The 18,207-nt window shown below is 43.9% G+C and overlaps 1 protein-coding gene across 1 annotated transcript in view; it reads right to left on the bottom strand.

Moving 5' to 3' along the window:
• Window positions 1–18,207, bottom strand: part of calcr (calcitonin receptor) — a 346,460-nt gene that overhangs the window by 191,965 nt on the left and 136,288 nt on the right. Inside the window, exon 3 of the mRNA XM_068051371.1 lies at window positions 11,415–11,574. Within this exon, the coding sequence (XP_067907472.1) occupies window positions 11,415–11,574 (160 nt within the window). The remainder of the gene's footprint in view (window positions 1–11,414; window positions 11,575–18,207) is intronic.

Here is an 18,207-nt window from a genome sequence, read left to right as displayed (position 1 = left end):
GCTGAGTATTTAAAGCATTTGCTGTTTTAATTTATTAATGAGAAAAGAATGGCTTCATAAGCCTGGTTAGATTGGGAGCATATTTTCCAAGTTGAGACGACCAAGCAGTTTGGTCAGCTTTTGGATAGTTGTAGGAAAATTTTTGAGGGTAGTTATGAACGTATAAGTTATAATTGGTGTGAAAGCGCATGTCCGAGTTAGGCCTGATGTAAAACCAGTTCCTTATGCTCTCAAAACCCAGGTTGAAGAGGAACTAAAGAAACTAGAGATGAATGATAAAAACTGATCACAGTGATTGGGCAACCTCAATTGTACTATTGCCCAAGTCTGAAAAAAACCATAAGACTCTGCGGGAACTGCAAAGTCACTATTGGCCAGGCAGGGAATAATGATCAGTGCCCACTACCGACTTCTCAGGATTTGTATGCAGAGTAAGCGGGATCCAAGCTCTTCCCAAAGTTGGATTTGTCCCATGCTTATGCACAGCGCAATGTGGATCAAGAGAGTCAGCAATATCTTACTATAAACGGACACATAGGGTTACATTCCTACACAAAGCTGCCCTATGGTATGAAGTCTTCTCCAAAAATCTTCCAAGCTATAATGGATAAGATTTGGCAAGGAGTGTCGCATTGCTTTTGTAATCAGGATGATGTGTTGATTGCAACTGCAAGAGAGGAAGAACATTTTCAGCTGTTGGATGAAGTGTTAAAAAGGCTCAATGATCACAATCTGAAGTTGAAAAGGAACAAGTGTGCTTTTGTGCAATCTGAGGTAGTGTAACTTGGTTTGAACATCAATGATAAAGGACTGTAGCCAATGAAAGTGAAGATACAGACATTAGCCAATCCCCAAAGCCAAAAGATGTCTCTGAGCTTAGATCTTTTCTCGGCATAGTCCAATACTACTCGTGACTTCTGCCTAAGCTTGCACATGAGTTGTTGAAGAAAAATGTGAAATGGGAATGGGCTAAAGCACAACAAGGTGCTTCTGATGCATTGAAGAGAAGCTTGGCCAGAGATGCACTATTCGTTCGTTACGACACAAATCGTAACCTGCATATGCTGTTTCAAACTATGGAGTTGGAGCAGTTGTCATGCTCAGGAAAGGAGCAAATTATAAACTATAAAAATGAACTGAGGAATTGAACTCCAAAAATGAACACATTTGCTTCAAGACAAAATGGAGTAAGGTGACCTTTTCTGTACTGCGAATACACATGGTGACCGCTGGAACCCTGAATCAGATGTCATGTCTGGTCAAGTGTTGAAGAAAGCATTAGAAATGCTAATGGCCCATTCAATGTTAATAGCTACCTTTTTCAATCAGTTGAACTAACAACGACTTTGCAGACATAGAGGGCTGGATTTTACCAGCCCCCAATGTCGGGGGTCATGGCAGGGGGGCCCGGAAAATACCTCGACACTGGGAAGGCCCTACCCCATATTACTGGCGGTGGCGAGGCCTCGGGGCAGCCTCCTCGCCGCTCGGCGACGGGGGCCTAATTAAAATATTTAAATTTATGTTAATAAAGGAATTAATACTTACCTCGTCGTGAAGGCCATCCCACTCTGATATTCTGGTCGGTTGCCAGAACTCCCTTGCCTTTGGATCTCCTTCGGAGATCCGAGTTGGAACGCTGGTGGGGAGGGGAGGAGTGAAGTTTTCAGGGCATAAGAGTGGGGAACAGCAAAAACCAAGGTGACTGGTGGAGGGGATGGTGGGAAGGGGTTAAAAGTTAAAGTGAAGAAATTTGGGGGGGGGGAGCGCAGGTCAGGATCGAGATTTTACTTTTCTGGGGGGGTGAGGGCAATTTATAGATTAATTAGTCATTGAAGGGTGGGAGAGGGATTGAAAGTGCTGATAAAGTTAAGCATTTATTTTTTACAGACCTGTAACTTTAAAAATTTAAATGGATCTGAAGGGCTTGAAGCCCTTTAAAAATGGTGCCGGTAACTGCGCAGTGGCACCAGACGGTGTTGCCAGGGCCGGAGTGCCCACACCCTCTACGTCATTGGGGGTGGGCGTTCTGCCCCCTCCATGTAAATGAGAAGGCACGCTAAATATCGCGGTGGCTCAGCGGGGCAAATCCAGAGTGTGCGCCCCACTGCTTGTGAAGCTCGCCACCGCTCCTGGCAGTTAGCAGAAAAAGTCCAGCCCAGAGTCGCCAGTCTCAAACTCAAGATAATAGGCGTGAAAAAAGCAGCACTATATCAAGATGGCATAGAGATGAGCAACATTCAAATCCATTGTCTAACAATGACAACACCATCAAACCATTCATGAAAACACAATGAGAGAGAAACCTTAGTCACCCGACAGAAACCAAGTCTCTGATAAGGAGGTTTTAATAACATTGCTGAGCCAGAAAGTCAGGAGGCTGAGAGAAATCTATTCCAGAAAAGAAGACCTGCTGAGTACCATTTTTAAAACAACCTGGAGACAGAGACAAAGAGGTGACCTTTGAAACTCCCTTCCTGGAAGAGTATAACAGGATTTTTCGCCAGCGGATTGTGACTGAGATTTAACCAAAGAAGTCTGCAGCAAAACATTCGCCCACCTGAAACTTTCCAAGTTCGACTTCAGAAAACCAGGCGAAGAAAAACCAGGCCTGCACTGTTTAAATTTTCCTTCCGGGGAAGCAAAGAAGGTTTTACAGTGAGCTCTTTTAAGAAATACTTGACCTCAATGCATGCTATCTTTTAATCTCTATCTTTTCTTGTGTATGTGCGTGTGTGTGTGTGTGTGAGAGAGTGGGTGAAGTTGTGAATTTTCAGGTTTTGGTGACTAAACATTGATCTTTCTTTAAACCTATGAGAAAACCTGGCATTTGTCTGTTTATTGATGATTAAAATGCTCAAGGGTTAAAACACAATTCTAATAAAACACACTGGGTTGGATTTTATGCTGGAGGCAGGGCTCCCAATGCCAGGCTGAAAAGGCGACTTTAAAGGGACATGGATCCCACCTCCAATCACAGGGCCGGCAGTTCAGCAGTATCGGCAGTGCTATTGGGAGTGGTCACCACTGCCGGTATTGCAGAGGCCTTGGATCCAGGCCCAGTGGTGGAACCCTGGGCCAGGGGTAGGTGCGACGGGATCACTGGGGCCAGGCCGGAAGGCCTGAGGTGGGGGGGGGAGTGGTGATAGTTCAGTCCAAGGATGGGGGGTCCCTGAGGGTAGAGTTGTTTCAGTTGGGGGTCCTCCGTGGGTCACGAATTGCCCATGAAGGAGGGACCTCCCCACACCTGCAGGGAGGGCACCTCATTTTACAAAGTGTCCTCCCCCAGCGGTGGAGGCCACCCACCGCTGGTAAGATCCCAGCGGTGACAGGAAGCGGCCCTTAATTAGCCCTTAATAAGCCCTTAAGGATCTCAATTTGCCTCTGGGCGGGAGGGCCATCATTGGCCTATCCCACTCCCTGGAAAGATTGCTGGGCGATGGGGAGGCGATGGGCCCTCCACCCCACCACCCGTCATGATTCTCCATGCCCTGCTGCCTCCGAATCCACCTCAGGGGGGCCCATAAAATCCCAGCCACTGCCTTTGGTCAGCTGAGAGGTGAAAAGGGAAACCACCCCTATCATTTCACACCTGTCCGTAACACAGTGGTCAAGAGAAGTCCATAGCATTTGTGTCACGAACACTGACCAAGAGTGCATGTAACTACGCGCGGATAGAAAAGGAAACGCTTGGAATCATTTTCAAAATCAAAACGTTTCACCAGTTTTTGTTGGGTAGAAACTTTATGCCAGTAACAGATCATAAATCCCTAATAGCTATTCTGGGTCCAAAGTCTGGAATACTGACAATGGCAGCGTCAAGGATGCCACAGTCGGCTGTACTTCTCTCACAGTAGAACTACAACAATGAATATCGTAGTTGAAAGGAGAATGCTATAGCTGACGCATTGTTGCATTTGCTGCATGAAGACTCAAAAGCATGCTGTGAAGGTGCAATCTTCACAATAGATGCTGTGCATGTGGACTTTCTAATCACTGCAACTGAAATTACAGCTGAAACTCAGAAAGATCTAGTTTCAAAAGAGTCTCCGAACAGATTTTGAACAATTGGATCGAGTTTGGCAAGTACAGACAAAGAACTGAAATCCTTCCACAATCGATGTAATAAATTGTCATGTGAACAGGGATGCATTAAATGGCATCAGAGAATGATAGTACCTAGTTCTTTAAGAGACAAGATTCTGGCAGAACATTACAATGAACACACGTACATAGCATGAAATCCATAGCCAGAAGTTTTGTTTATTGGACTGGTCTAGACAGTGATTTAGATTATTGGTTAACAAATGTACCATTTGTCAAAACTGCAGGAATAAGCTGCCAAAAACTCCTTGATAACCATCGTCATGGGTGACTCGTCCATTTCAAAATGTTCGTGTAGATTACATGATCCCAGTGAGGGATAATCCAAAACTTGAGCATGCCCTACTTGCTTTTATCAGAGTGTGAACCAGTTCAGATTTCAGTGTCTGAAGTACCAGTTTCAGAAAAAGGATCAAGATCTTCTGTAAGTCCTGAACTGAAACCAGACAGTCCAAAACCTGACTTGACATCAAAACCTGTGAGAAGATCAGGAAGACTTAATAAACCAATTTTTAGATGTGATTATAGATATTGTTTAAAAAAGAGTCCGTTTTTATTTTGCCAAGTGTGCATATTCTCAAAGATTTCTTTGTTTTTTAAGTTGCATAGTTAGTCTACCTGTAGTTTATTAAAAAAAACATTATAAGGGGAAGCAGTGTAGTGTATTCCTATGTTATGAGCATGCCCAGTGCATGATGATGCCATTAAACATGTGATTTGGCCACCTTGGTGTGTCTTTCTTTACAAGTTCCTCCCAATAAATAAGAATATAGTACCTTTAATGTAATGAAAATGTCCCAAGGTGCTTCACAGGAGCAATATAAAACAAAATTTGACATTGACCCACATAAGAAATATTAGGGCAGATGGCCAAAAGAGAATTTCAGACCTTAGGGCCCAGGCAGCTGAAGCCATGGCCAGCAGTGGTGGAGTGATGACAATTGGGGAGGCTCAAGAGGCCAAAATTAGAGAAGCACAGATATCTCGGAGGATTGTGGGGCTGGAGGAGATTACAGAGATAGGGAAGGGCAAGGCCATGGAGGATTCTGAAAACAAGGATGGGAATTTTATATGTAACCGGGAGCCAATGTAGGTCAGCAAGCACAGAGGTGATGGGTGAGAGGGACTCAGTGCGAGTAAGGACACAGACAGCAGAGTTTTGGATGACCTCAAGTTTAGGGAGGGTGGAATGTGGGAGACCGACCAGCAGCGTGTTGGGATAGTCAGTCTAGAGTCAACAATGACATGGATGAAGATTTTAGCAGCAGATGAGCTGAGGTGGGCAGAGTCGGGCAATGTTGTGGAGATGGAAATAGGTCGTCTTTGTGATGGCATGGGGAGGTGGTGGCATGGTGGTAATGTCATGAGACTAGTAACCCAGAGCCTCAGGTTAACACCCTGGGGACATGGGTTCGAATCCCACCACGGTAGGTGGTGGAATTTGAATTCAATTAATAAACCTGGAAATGTAAAAGCTAGTTTAGTGGTGACCATGAAACCATTGTCGATTGTTGTAAAAGTCCATCTGGTTCACTAATGTCCTTTAGGGAAGGAAATCTGACTTCCTTACCTGGTCTGGCCCACAAGTGACTCCAGTCCCACAGCAACGTGGTTGACTCTTAACTGCTGTCTGAAATAGCCTAGCAAGCCACTCAGGTGTATCAAACCGTGACAAAGTCGAACAAAAGGAATGAAACCGGACAGACCACCCGCATCGACCTAGGCACCGGAAACGACAATGGCAGACCCAGCCCTGTTGACCCTGCAAAGTCCTCCTTACTAACATCTGGGGGCTTGTGCCAAAATTGGAACAGCTGTCCCACAGACTAGTCAAGCAACAGCCTGACATAGTCATACTCACGAAATCATATCTTACAGACAATGTCCCAGACACCACCATCGCCATCCCTGGTATATCCTGTCCCACTGGCAGGACAGACCCACCTGATGTGGTGGCACAATGGTATATAGTCAGGAGGGAGATGCATCTGTCCATGACAGTATTGGTAGGAGTGACCACCACACAGTCCTTGTGGAGATGAAGTCCCATCTTCACACTGAGGGTACCCACCATTGTGTTGTGTGGCACTACTGCCGTACTAAATGGGATAGATTTTGCACAGATCTAGCAACACAGAACTGGGCATCCATGAGGTGCAGTGACCATCAGCAGCAGTAGAATTGTATTCAACCACAATCTGTAATCTCATGGCCTGGCATAACCCCCACTCTACCATTACCATCAAGCTGGGAGACCAACCCTGGTTCAATGAAGAGTTCAGGAGGGCATGCTAGGAACAGCACCAGGCATACCTCAAAATGAGGTGTCAGCTGGTGAAGCTACAATACGGGACTGTTTGCATGCCAAACAGTGGAAGCAGCAGGTGATAGACACGGCTAAGCGATCCCACAACAAATGGATCAGATCTAAGCTCTGCAGTCCTGCCAAATCCTGTTGTGAATGGTGGTGGACAACTAAACAACTGACAGGAGGAGAAGGCTCCACAAATATCCACATCCTCAATGATGGGGAAGCCCAGCAAATCAGTGCAAAAGACAAGCCTGAACCATTTGCAGCCACCTTCAGCTAGAAGTGCCATGTGGATGATCCATCTCGGCCTCCTCCTGAGATCCCCAGCATCACAGATGCCAGTGTTCAGCCAATCTGATTCACTCTGCTTGATATCAAGAAATGGCTGAAGGTACTGGATGCTGCAAAGGCTATGGGCCCTGACAACATTCCGGCAATAGTACTGAAGACTTGTGGAGCAGAACTAGCCAGAAGTTGCCCCAAGCCAAGCAATTCCAATACAGCTACAACACTGGCATCTGCCTGGCAATGTGGAAAATTGCCCATGTATGTCTTGTGCACAAAAAGCAGGACAAATGCGACCTGGCCAATTACCAACCTATCAGTCTCTCCCGATCATCAGCAAAGTGATGAAAGGGGTCATCGACAGTGCTATCAGGCGGCACTTGCTCAGCAATAACCTGATCACTGCTGCTCAGTTTGGGTTCCACCAGGGTCACTCAGCTCCTGTCCTCATTATAGCCTTGGTCCAAACATGGACAAAAGAGCTGAACTCAAGAGGTGAGGTGAGAGTGACTGCCGTTGACATCAAGGCAGCATTTGACCAAGTATGGCATCAAGGACCCTGGAAAAATTGGAGTTAATGGGAATCAGGGGGAAAGTCTCCACTGGTTGGAGTCATCTTAACACAAAGGAAGATGGTTGTGGTTGTTGGAGGTCAGTCATCTCAGTCCCAGGAAATCACTGCAGGACTTCCTCAGGGTAGTGTCCTAGGCCCAACCATCGTCAGCTGCTTCATCAATGACCTTCCCTCCATCATAAGGTGAGAAGTGGGGATGTTCGCTGATGATTGCACAATGTTCAGCAACATTCGCGACTCCTCAGATACTGAAGCAGCCCGTGTGCAGATGCCGCAAGACATGGACAACAACCAAGTTTGGATTGCTAGTTGACAAGTGACATTTACGCCATACAAGTGCCAGGCAATGATCATCTCAAACAAGAGAGACTCTAACCATCTCCCCTTGTTGTTCAATGGCATTACCATCACTATCAACATTCTGAGGGTTACCATTGACCAGAAAATGAACTGGATCAGCCACATAAAGTCTGTGGCTACAAGAGCAGGGCAGAGGCCGGAAATTCTGTGGCGAGTAACTCACCTCCTGACTCCCCAATGCCTGTCCACCATCGACAAGGCACAAGTCAGGAGTGTGATGGAATACTCTCCACTTGTCTGGATGAGCACAGCTCCAACAACACTCAAGAAGCTCGACACCATCCAGGACAAAGCAGCCCGCTTGATTAGCACCCCATCCACCACCTTCAAAATTTACTCCCTTCACCACCAACACACAGCGGCAGCAGTGTGTACCATCTATAAGATGTACTGCAGCAACTCACCAAAGGCTCATTCGACCAAAGGCACCTTCCAAGCATAGAAACATAGAAAACAGCAGCAGGAGTAGGCCATTTGGCTCTTCCTGCCTGCTCCGCCATTCATTATGATCATGGCTGATCATCCAACTCAGTAACCTATTCCCGCTTCACCCCATATCCTTTGATCCCTTTAAACCCAAGAGCTATATCTAACTCCTTCTTGAAAACATACAATGTGTTGGCCTCAACTGCTTTCTGTGGTAGCGAATTCCACAGGTTCACCACTCTCTGGGTGAAGACATTTCTCCTCATCTCAGTCCTGAATGGTTTTCCCCCTTATCCTTAGACAATGACCCCTGGTTTTGGACTCCCCCACCATCGGGAACATCCTTCCTGCATCTACCCTGTCAAGTCCTATTAGAATTTTATGCCTTTCTATGAGAACCCCCTCACTCTTCTGAATTCCAGCGAATATAATCCTAACCGACTCAATCTCTCCTCATACGTCAGTCCCACCATCCCAGGAATCAGTCTGGTAAACCTTTGCTGCACTCCCTCTATAGCAAGAACATCCTTCCTCAGATAAGGAGACCAAAACTGCACACAATATTCCAGGTGTGGCCTCACCAAGGCCCTGTATAATTGCAGCAAGACATCCCTACTCCTGCTCTCGCTATGAAGGCCAACATACCATTTGCCTTTTTAAACCCGCAACCTCCACCATCTAGAAGGACAAGGTCAGCTGATGGATGGAAACACCACCACCTGCATGTTCACCTCCAAGCCACACACCATCCTGACCTGGAACTATATTGTCATTCCTTCACTGTCGCTGGGTCAAAATCCTGGAACTCTCTTCCTCACAGCACTGTGGGTGTACCTACACCCGAAGGACTGCAGCAGTTCAAGAAGGCAGCTCATCACCACCTTCTCAAGGGCAATTAGGAATGGGCAATAAATGCTGGCATAGCCAGCGATACCAACATCCCCTGAACGAATAAAAAAATGTAGTCGCAAGCTCATCTTGGGTTAACCTCAGACAGTTGCCAGGGAGAAGGATGGATTTGATAGCGAGGGAACAGAATTTGTAGCTGGGGCCAAAGACAACGGCTTCAATCTTCCCAATATTTAATCTGAGGAAATTTCTGCTCATTTATACTGGATGTTGGATAGGCAGTCTGACAACTAGGAACAGTGGAGGAGTTGAAAACTGGTGGTGAGGTAGAGCTAGGAGTTGTCAGCATACGTGTAAAAACTGATGCTGTGTTTTCAGATGATGTCATAAAGGGGCAGCATGTCAATGAGAAAAAGGAGGGGGCCAAGGATAGATCCTTAGGGGACACCAGAGATAATGGTGCGACAACAGGAAGAAAAGTCATTGATGGTGATTATCTGGCTGCAATTAGATAGATAAGAATGGAACCAGGCGAATGCAGTCCCACCCAGCTGGATGCCAGTAGAGAGGAGTTAGAGGAGGATGATTGTTTACCTTTGTCACAGTCACATAAAATGTCACTTGTGACTTTAATAAGAGCCGTTTTGGTATTGTGTTGGGGGTGGAATCTTAATTGAAGTGATTCAAACATTGACTTCCGGGAAAGATGGGCATGGATGGTGGCAATAACGTGTTCAAGGAAGCTGGAGAGGAAAGGAATTTTTGAGATGGGACAGTATAGAGTGTTATGTAGGTGCTATTTTTGGGGGGATTCGTATTTAAGAATCATGGAAATTGGTTTATTTGGGAAAACTGAAAAGACTCCATGGATATGTTCTTTTACAAGGGTTACTCGAAGGCCTTGTTTGAAAACAAGCCTTTACTGGCTGTCACTTGCCTTAAGCTCAATAAATAACAGAAACCTTGGTGACTTGGGGGAGATCTTTACATAGAAGTGACATGTCAAGATTTATGAGGGATGTGTTGGTTTCACTTCTGAGATATCGTTTTGACTTTCTGGTTGGGGTGCGGACTGTGTTGAAAAGCAGTTGGAGGTCAGCCTGCTGAGAGATAAGACACCAGCTCATCTTTGTCTACGTCTTTGGAAAACCTGAAAATCCAGAGTGGGATAACTGAAACCCCTGATGCCACATTCCTCCTGGAAAGCCTACCAGACTACTTCTCAACATCTCCAGAACAAACTGCTCCAGAAAAGATCCCAGTGATCCGTTTCCATATACCCAGATGCCAGACCAAAAGGGATAACTGACATTCTTCCATATATTCTCTTTTTTCTTCAAGAATTAGCAAGTATTTGGACAAAGTATTCCTTTTTTTGGTTTTTTTTATAAAAGAGCTCTGCAGGGAATATCTGTTTATTTTTCAGTTAACCAGTGTGTATGTGTTTGTGCATGGGATACCTAAAAAGGGAATGTTCATATTCTAATCTGTGTGTTGATGCTTTGCTTCATGACTGGATAAGTCTTGTTTTACAATAAACTGATAATTTTGTTGTTTATTGAAGAAACCTGGTTGGTGTATTTTACTCAGGGATAAAGAGTGGAATATATGATTGTATCGGTAACTGGGTAAACTTTTAAATATATGTTACAACTGAGGTGGGAGGAGTACTATTTCCACTTCTCCACCAGGCGGCCTCATACGGTCGGGGGGGTTGCCCTCCTGATCGGGCACCCTGTGCCCCATGGAAGGCTGCCCGCAAAGTCCCAACCGCCCCCAATGCACAAAACTCCCCCCACCCCTCTAACCAACACCCCCCCCCCCCGCTTGTCTCACCGGGGCCCTAAAAACCTACCTGTCTTCCAGAATCGTCCTTCATCTTGCTTGCAATGGCTGGGTGTTGTCCCAGCAGTGTCCACCGCTCCCAGTGGCGCTGCTGGAACTAAGAGCTGCTGGCCTGCTGATTGGCCGGCAGCTCCATTAGGTGGGATTTCCTGTCTCAAGGAGGTGGAAGTCATGCGCAAGACCAATTAAGGGCCTGGGGAGTGAGAAATCCTGGCTTGGCTCTCCACGCCATTGGAGGGGGGCTCGGCACTGATTTTGACCTCCCATCCAACAAACAATTCCAGCCTTGGTCCACTTGGCCCACTCATTTCCCAGCACCAGATCCAACAATGCCTCTTTTCTAGTTGAGCTGAGAACATTCTGATCAAGGAAGTTCTCCTGAACACATTTCAGAAATTCCTCCCCATCCTTACCCTTTACTCTAAAATTATCCCAATCAATATTCGGGTAATTAAAGTCCCCCAATATCACCACTCTATAGTTCTTGCACACCTCTGGTGGAGTCAGAAATTTTTTTCGAGGAGAGGCATAATGATAGATTTGAAGAAGATAGGGGAATTATGTGAAGGGATATAACTGTTAACAATATGGAAGGGAAGTTGTAATTTAAGCAACCATATTATCAAAGAACCAGTATTATACCAACTTGTTCCCTCTTACCTGGTTTATTGTATGAAGCATCCCTGACCATTTTTTCATAACACTTAAACTGTGCATCCATTATCTTTTGCCTTATTAGGTTTTGTGCAGTCTCAGCAGGTGAAGGCTCAGTTGTACTTTCATTATAATTTTCAGTCGATGCAAAGCTTGACATAATTCTCTGTGGGATCAAGAGAAGATGCATCGTGTTTAAATTTAGCTGCCAAAATGTCATTGCTTGTTCATTCCTCAAATTAGACACTGAGTCAGATCTCATTAAAAACTGTGCAAATTGCTTGTCAAAATGAATTTTCCATCTCGCATCAACCACACAGAGTCTGTTAGCACTGCAGTCACAACACTGATTCTGTGAAATGAGTTTTCCAACCAGCACTATTGAACACTTTACTGCAGTTGAACTAAGTTCCTCTCTGTGCTGGTGCTGATTCATTTACTTTAAACAGATTCAAGAAGCACATTCAAAAAGTGTAGAAATTAATTACAAGTATTTTATGCGTTCATAGGGGAACAGAGTTGTTTAGAAATTTACCCTGATGTAATGCTATAAAAGACCGTTTCGCGCAGAAAATCTTGGGAAAGTTTAATAAATTTAATAAATATTAATCTGCATTAAATGCATTTGTTGAAGTTTTATTTCTTGTACAGTTGGATATAGCAAACTATATAATGCTTGACTCGCACATTGTTTGTCTGACTGCTAAAATTGCCTTTGTAAGAAACTTATGACTCATTAGAGACTGTGATATTTACGTAATATCAGATAGCACAATTAAGGTTACACCAATCATGCAACTCCTGCCCTTTTACCTCTTCCCTTCTCACCGTCCAGGGCCCCAAACACTCCTTCCAAGTGAAACAGGGATTTACTTGTACTTCTTTCAATTTAGCATACTGTATTCGCTGCTCACAATGTGGTCTCTTTTATACTGGGGAGACTAAATGCGGTCTGGGTGAATGCTGTGCAGAACACCTCAGTTCAGTCCGCAAGCATGACCCCGAGCTTCCTGTCGCTTATCATTTCAATTCTCCACTATGCACCCACTCTAAGCTTTTTGTCCTTGGCCTGCTACAGTGTTCCAAAGAAGCTCAACGCAAGCTCAAAGAACAGCACCTCATCTTTCGACTGAGCACTTTATAGCCTTCTGGACTCAACACTGACTTCAATAATTTTAGATCATAACCCCCATTTTTTTCTTTTTTGTGTGTGTTTTTGCTGGCTCGTTTTCTTTTCCCCCATCCTGTTTCTTTCTTAATCCCTTTACTTTGTGTTTGACTGGCTGCTATTCTGCCATTTACACCTCATCCAGACACATCTTTTGTTTCTTTACTTGTCCCGTTACTACCCACTTTGGCTTTGTACCTTGACACCTTTTGTCATTTAATTTCTCCTGCCCTCCCCCCTATCACAGACCTTCCCTTTTGTTCTTCTTCCCCCTCCCCCTTTTGCCTTACTCAAAACCGATTACATTTCTAACTTTTGCCAGTTCTGATGAAAGGTCACACAGACCTGAAACATTAACTCTGTTTTTCTCTCCACAGATGCTGCCTGACCTGCTCAGTATTTTCAGCACTTTCTGTTTTTATTTCAGATTTCCAGCATTCACAGTATTTTGCTTTTGCATTGTTATCTACATCTATTTTTCACTGATGACAAAAGACAAGCTATTTATGTTTCCTTTCCCTCCCCCACAGTTTCAGGTTTTTCCTTAGATAGAGTCTAACACCTCACAACATAAGCACATTGAGGAACTTTGATAATTAAAGAGGAGCAAGAATTCTTTATGGGGGGTATTTTGAATCAAAAATGTTCCTTTTAGAAGTATTTTCAAGCTCTGGTGGCTACCATTCAGCTGATTGTTCCTGGTGTTCTCCTTGGTTTTAGACCTCAATCCTAGCACTCAAGCTCAAAGTTTCATACAATCTTGAACAATTGGGGCTGATTTTTCTTCACCCTTCCCCTTGATCGCTCCAGATTTTTGCAAGCGTTGAACTTAAGCTCCACTCAACTTGACTGTATTTCTGCTCATTCGAATCTAGGGCAAATGCTGGGCATGAATACTGCCTCCCCTTTGCTGCTTGCTCAAAATGCAGGCAGGATTTCAAAGTTCAATGGTGACTGCAGTTTTGCCAGCAGCAAAATTTAATGAACCCAAAAAGTGAGGCTAACTGTCTCAGAGGGCTGAATCTTAACTCCCAAAAACACTTGTGCTTGGTTCAGGTGGGAGATTAAAAAGCTAAAAATCTGAAACAGGAAACCAAGCCGTCTTGAACCCACCTATGTCGGGTTTTTACAAAGGAGGGACAAGGGACAGGTGACCAACCCACTCACAGGAGATGGGTTGGTTATTTAAATACTATAACGAGGCAGTGTGCCTTCATTTTTTATACAGTTGTTGCATTTACAACTCATGTCAGCCAGGTTTCATAGGCCTTGGGACACCGGAGAGGTGAGAGGAGGTGAGAAGGACTGAATCTACAAGGTAAGAGCTTGTGGGGCAGCAGGAAGGGCTTTTTCCTCCAGGCCCACAAAACTACCCTGTAAACCCCGCTGCACAATGTGTCTGTTCCCCCCTTTCACATTGGACTTCCCTGACCATCATCAGAACCCCCATCAAGCGCCACCTGCCCCATCAGAACTCACCCCACGCATTCGGAAACTCCAAACCTATAATTGGAAATTCTTCCTCCCACGATTGGAACTCCTCCCTATGATCGGAGCCCCCCTGCATTCGGAGCCTCCCTAAAATCGTAACTGTATCTGCGATCAGAACCTACCCCTGCGATTGGAACCCCCATTCCCCATGATCTCTCCACTCCTCCAGCATCCCCCTCCTCCAGCTGCTCTCAGACCTGATTGGCTGTGGCCTTGTGCTATAGGCCTCTTTGTCAATCAGGCTAGCTGTAGACAGGAAACCCAAAGAAAAATATTTAAAGACATCCATTTCTGGATTTCCCCGAACTCAAAACAGCTCTCCCACCCAGCATAAAACATGTCTATGAGCTAAAATGCAGGCCATAGAAGTTGTAAAAGTGTTACATTTAAATCACAGATTTTGACTCCCCTCTAATGATCTTTGGAGGGCAAGATATAGCCTGGTAACGTCTAAAAACCCAGTTTCTTTGGCAATTCTTCAATTCTGAGATCCATCCAATGTTAGGCCTGGAAAATGATGTGAAAAGTGTTAAGACGTGGGAGTAATTTCTTTGTTTGCTGCACTGACAGTAACCTGGCGAAGTGAACTGCCCACCTGTTGTTGAAACTGCCTATTTTCATCACATGGAAATTGCTGGTTGAAAATCAGGCAGGTTCTGCAATGGGCAGGCGATCCGCTCTGCCAGGTCACAGTGAAAGTGATGAAATTGAAAATTGCTCCTGTCATTTCTGCATCATTAAATAGTCCTGCCTGTTTCAGTTCAGAACTTTGTACACCCAAGGGCCTAGACCCCAGAAAAATATGCTTTGCACAAAAGAGGCAAAGAGAAAGACAGAGAATATCTGTTCTCAAGTGGCAGGTGTTTAAAACAAGTGTTACGACCAGGTGAGAAAGAGGTCTAGGGGTTCACTTTCAGCCTTCAGCTGGTCTTACTGTAACAGGGTTTTATTTTTAAACACACTGTGTTTTGAGCTCTCCCTTGGTGAATCCTTGTTCACCCTTTTCCAATTATAAGGCAAAGAAATGAGCACAAACAGGCTTTCTTAGATTTAAAGGAGAAAAGTGAAATTTATTAAAACTTAAACTTAAACTCTACTTCGATTAACGCCTACGGATACACGCCGTGCCCCGCATTAGCATGCATATGCGATACGCACATGCACATAGAGACAGAAAAGAGCAGAAGAAAAATAGTGGAGAGGCTTGAGGCAAGCTCCGAAGTGGGGATTTTGTTACTGTGCTTCAAGCTTTCTGTAGTCCTTGCTTGTAGGTAGATCTTGCTTTTTGTTGGGACCCAGTATTTTTCTTAATCCTTGTTCACTGTAGGAGACTTTTCTCTCTCGGGGTTCATATGTCTTCAATAGATTCCGAAGCTGGTGAGAAAGAGATGGGAGCTGGTAGGAGAGGCTGCGGCAAGCCAGCCACGAGAGATCTTTTCAGTCCAGGAGCAAACAGCTTTCTGAGTTCAAATTCTCTGTGACAAGTTAAAAAAAACTGCAACAGTCAGTTAGTCATGTAACTAAACTGGTCTGACCATGTCTGTTTATATATTCAGCCATCTTAGCAGTCAACCTGGAATACTAGCTCCTCCACCCTCAACGTCTGGTCCCTTTTCAAGCACTGTCTGTAAATATACAAATGTCTTTCCAGTTAAGGGTCTGGTGGTGCTTTCTTTTAAAAAGCAAGTTCTTTCTTTACCCCAGTAACAGTTTAAAAATTAATGTTCATATGGTGAAATTAATGTGCCTCAGTCTTGGCAGGTGGGGGCCTGCATGACACAAGTCTGTTTTCACAGTCTTTGTAGGAGCATACTTTAGATCCAAAGTGCATACTTTAACAATACTACTTTATATTATATATCTGTTATGTTAGATATTAGAATAGGTTGCTAATTGTACTGTTAAAGTTGGGCCTTTAGGTCAATGGAAAGTAACTATTTTAACTGTCTCTGCAAATGTTAAATCGCTTCATTAATTCCAATAAATAAATCATCCCAGATGAGTTCTGATGAAAGGTCACAGACCTGAAATGTTAACTCCGCTTCTCTCTCCACAGATGCTGCTTAGTATTTCCAGCATTTTCTGTTTTTATTTCAGATTTCCAGCATCTGCAGTATTTTGCTTTTATTATCCCAGATGTATGTTGTTTTGAATTACTCATTCCTGACGTATTTATATAAATTATTGATATTTATGACAGCACTTAGGACATTAATTTGATTATAAACAGTTTTCCTACTCAATAATAAGACACTGAGTTTAAGATGGAAATTGTGAGTGTACCATTTAGTTTATTGTGTTCTTTGTTGTGCACCAGCTGTGCAGCACTAAATTGTCCTTCCTTTCTAATAAAAGTCTATGAAGTATTGCATCTTAAGTAGACAGCCCTAAACAGCACTCTGCATATTTATGTTGAAAAAAACACTGTAATCATGAATCACATTTTACAGTTGATATTGTATCAGAAGAGAACCAGGCTACGTTGAAATAAGTTAATGAAAGCACAATATAAATTAACCATAAGAGGTCCCTGCTTCACAGCTGGAAAACTGTTGATATATGGATTAAATTGCCACCTGGCAGGATGAATACAAACTCTGTCATTAAAAATGTAATTGTTTTTTCATTCGTTCATGGAATACGGGTGTTTCCCAACCCTAAATGCCCTTAAAAAGGTGGTGGTGGAGCATCTTCTTGAACCACTGCAGGCTATGTGGTGAAGGTACACCCACAGTGCTCTTAGGTAGGAAGTTCCAGGATTTTGACTCAGCAAAGATAAAGGGGCTGTGATATATTTACAAGTCTGTGAGAGGTAGGACCTTTGCAGGCCTGATGGGTTACACCTCAACAGGGCTGCGACAAGTGTCCTCATGGGACAGTTTGCTGGTACTGTTGGGGAGGGTTTAAACTAACTTGACAGGGGGTTGGGAACCAGGATGCATTAGAAAAGAGAAACAAGGTGCACAAAGGATTGGGAGAGAGAGATAGCACTAGAGTAAGAAAGAGTAAGGTAGGGTCAGACTAAGAGGGAATGCAATAAGGTCTAATTTAGGTTTACAGTGCATGTACATAAACACACAAAGCACGGTAAATAAGGTTGGTGAGCTGCAGGTGCACATAGCCACATATGCGATAATGGAGATCTGACTCAAAAAAGCAGAGGACTGGGTACTAAATATTCCTGGATACAAGGTGTTCAGGAAAGATAGGGAAGGAAAGAAAGGAAGTAGGGTAGCAGTATTCATTAAGGAGAATATTACAGTACTGAAGAGAAAGGTTGTCCTAGAGCAGTCAAGAACAGAATGTATTTGGTTAGATTAAGAAACAATAGAGGTTACACTACTGGGTGGATTCTACAGACCACCAACTAGTGGGAAAGACATAGAGGAGCAAATTTTCAGGGAAATTACAGAGAGGTGCAAGAACTATACAGTAGTGATAATGGAGGACTTTAATTATGCTAACATAGACTGCGATAGTAATAGTGTTAAGGGCGGAGAGGGGGAAGAGTTTCAGAAGAGTTTTCAGGAGAACTTTTTGATCTGGCACAATGAAGAAAGAGGCCTTGCTGGATTTAGTTCCGGAGAATGAGGGGGTCAAGTGGATCATGAGTCAGTAGGGGAACATTTAGGGAACAGTGATCATAGTATCATGAGGTTTATATTAGCTATGGAAACAGCTATGAAAAATTAGCAATCTAGAATAAAAATACTTAATTGAAGGAGGGACAATTTCAGTGGGTTGTGAATGGACCTGTCCCAAGTAAACTAGAAAGAAGGATTAGCTGGCAGAACCATAACAGAACAATGGGCTGCCTTTATAGAGGAGATGGTTCGGGTGCAGTTGAGGTACATTCCCATGAAGGGGAAAGCCAGTTTAACCTCGATGGTGGGAAAGCTTTTAGAAATGATAATACGGGACAAAATTAACAAGTCACTTGGACAAATATGAACTAATTAAGCAAAGCCAGCATGGATTTTTAAAAATTATGTTTAACTAAATTGATTAAGATTTTGATGAGGTAACAGAGATGGTTGATAAGGTTATGCTGTTCATGTGGTATATATGGACTTCCAAAAGCAATTTGATAAAGTGCCACATAATAGACTTACCAGCAAAGTTGAAGACCGTGGAATGAAA

The sequence above is a fragment of the Heterodontus francisci genome, chromosome 2 (genome assembly GCF_036365525.1).
Source record: "Heterodontus francisci isolate sHetFra1 chromosome 2, sHetFra1.hap1, whole genome shotgun sequence".
Taxonomy (NCBI): domain Eukaryota; kingdom Metazoa; phylum Chordata; class Chondrichthyes; order Heterodontiformes; family Heterodontidae; genus Heterodontus; species Heterodontus francisci.
This window is presented reverse-complemented; position numbering and strand designations above follow the sequence as displayed.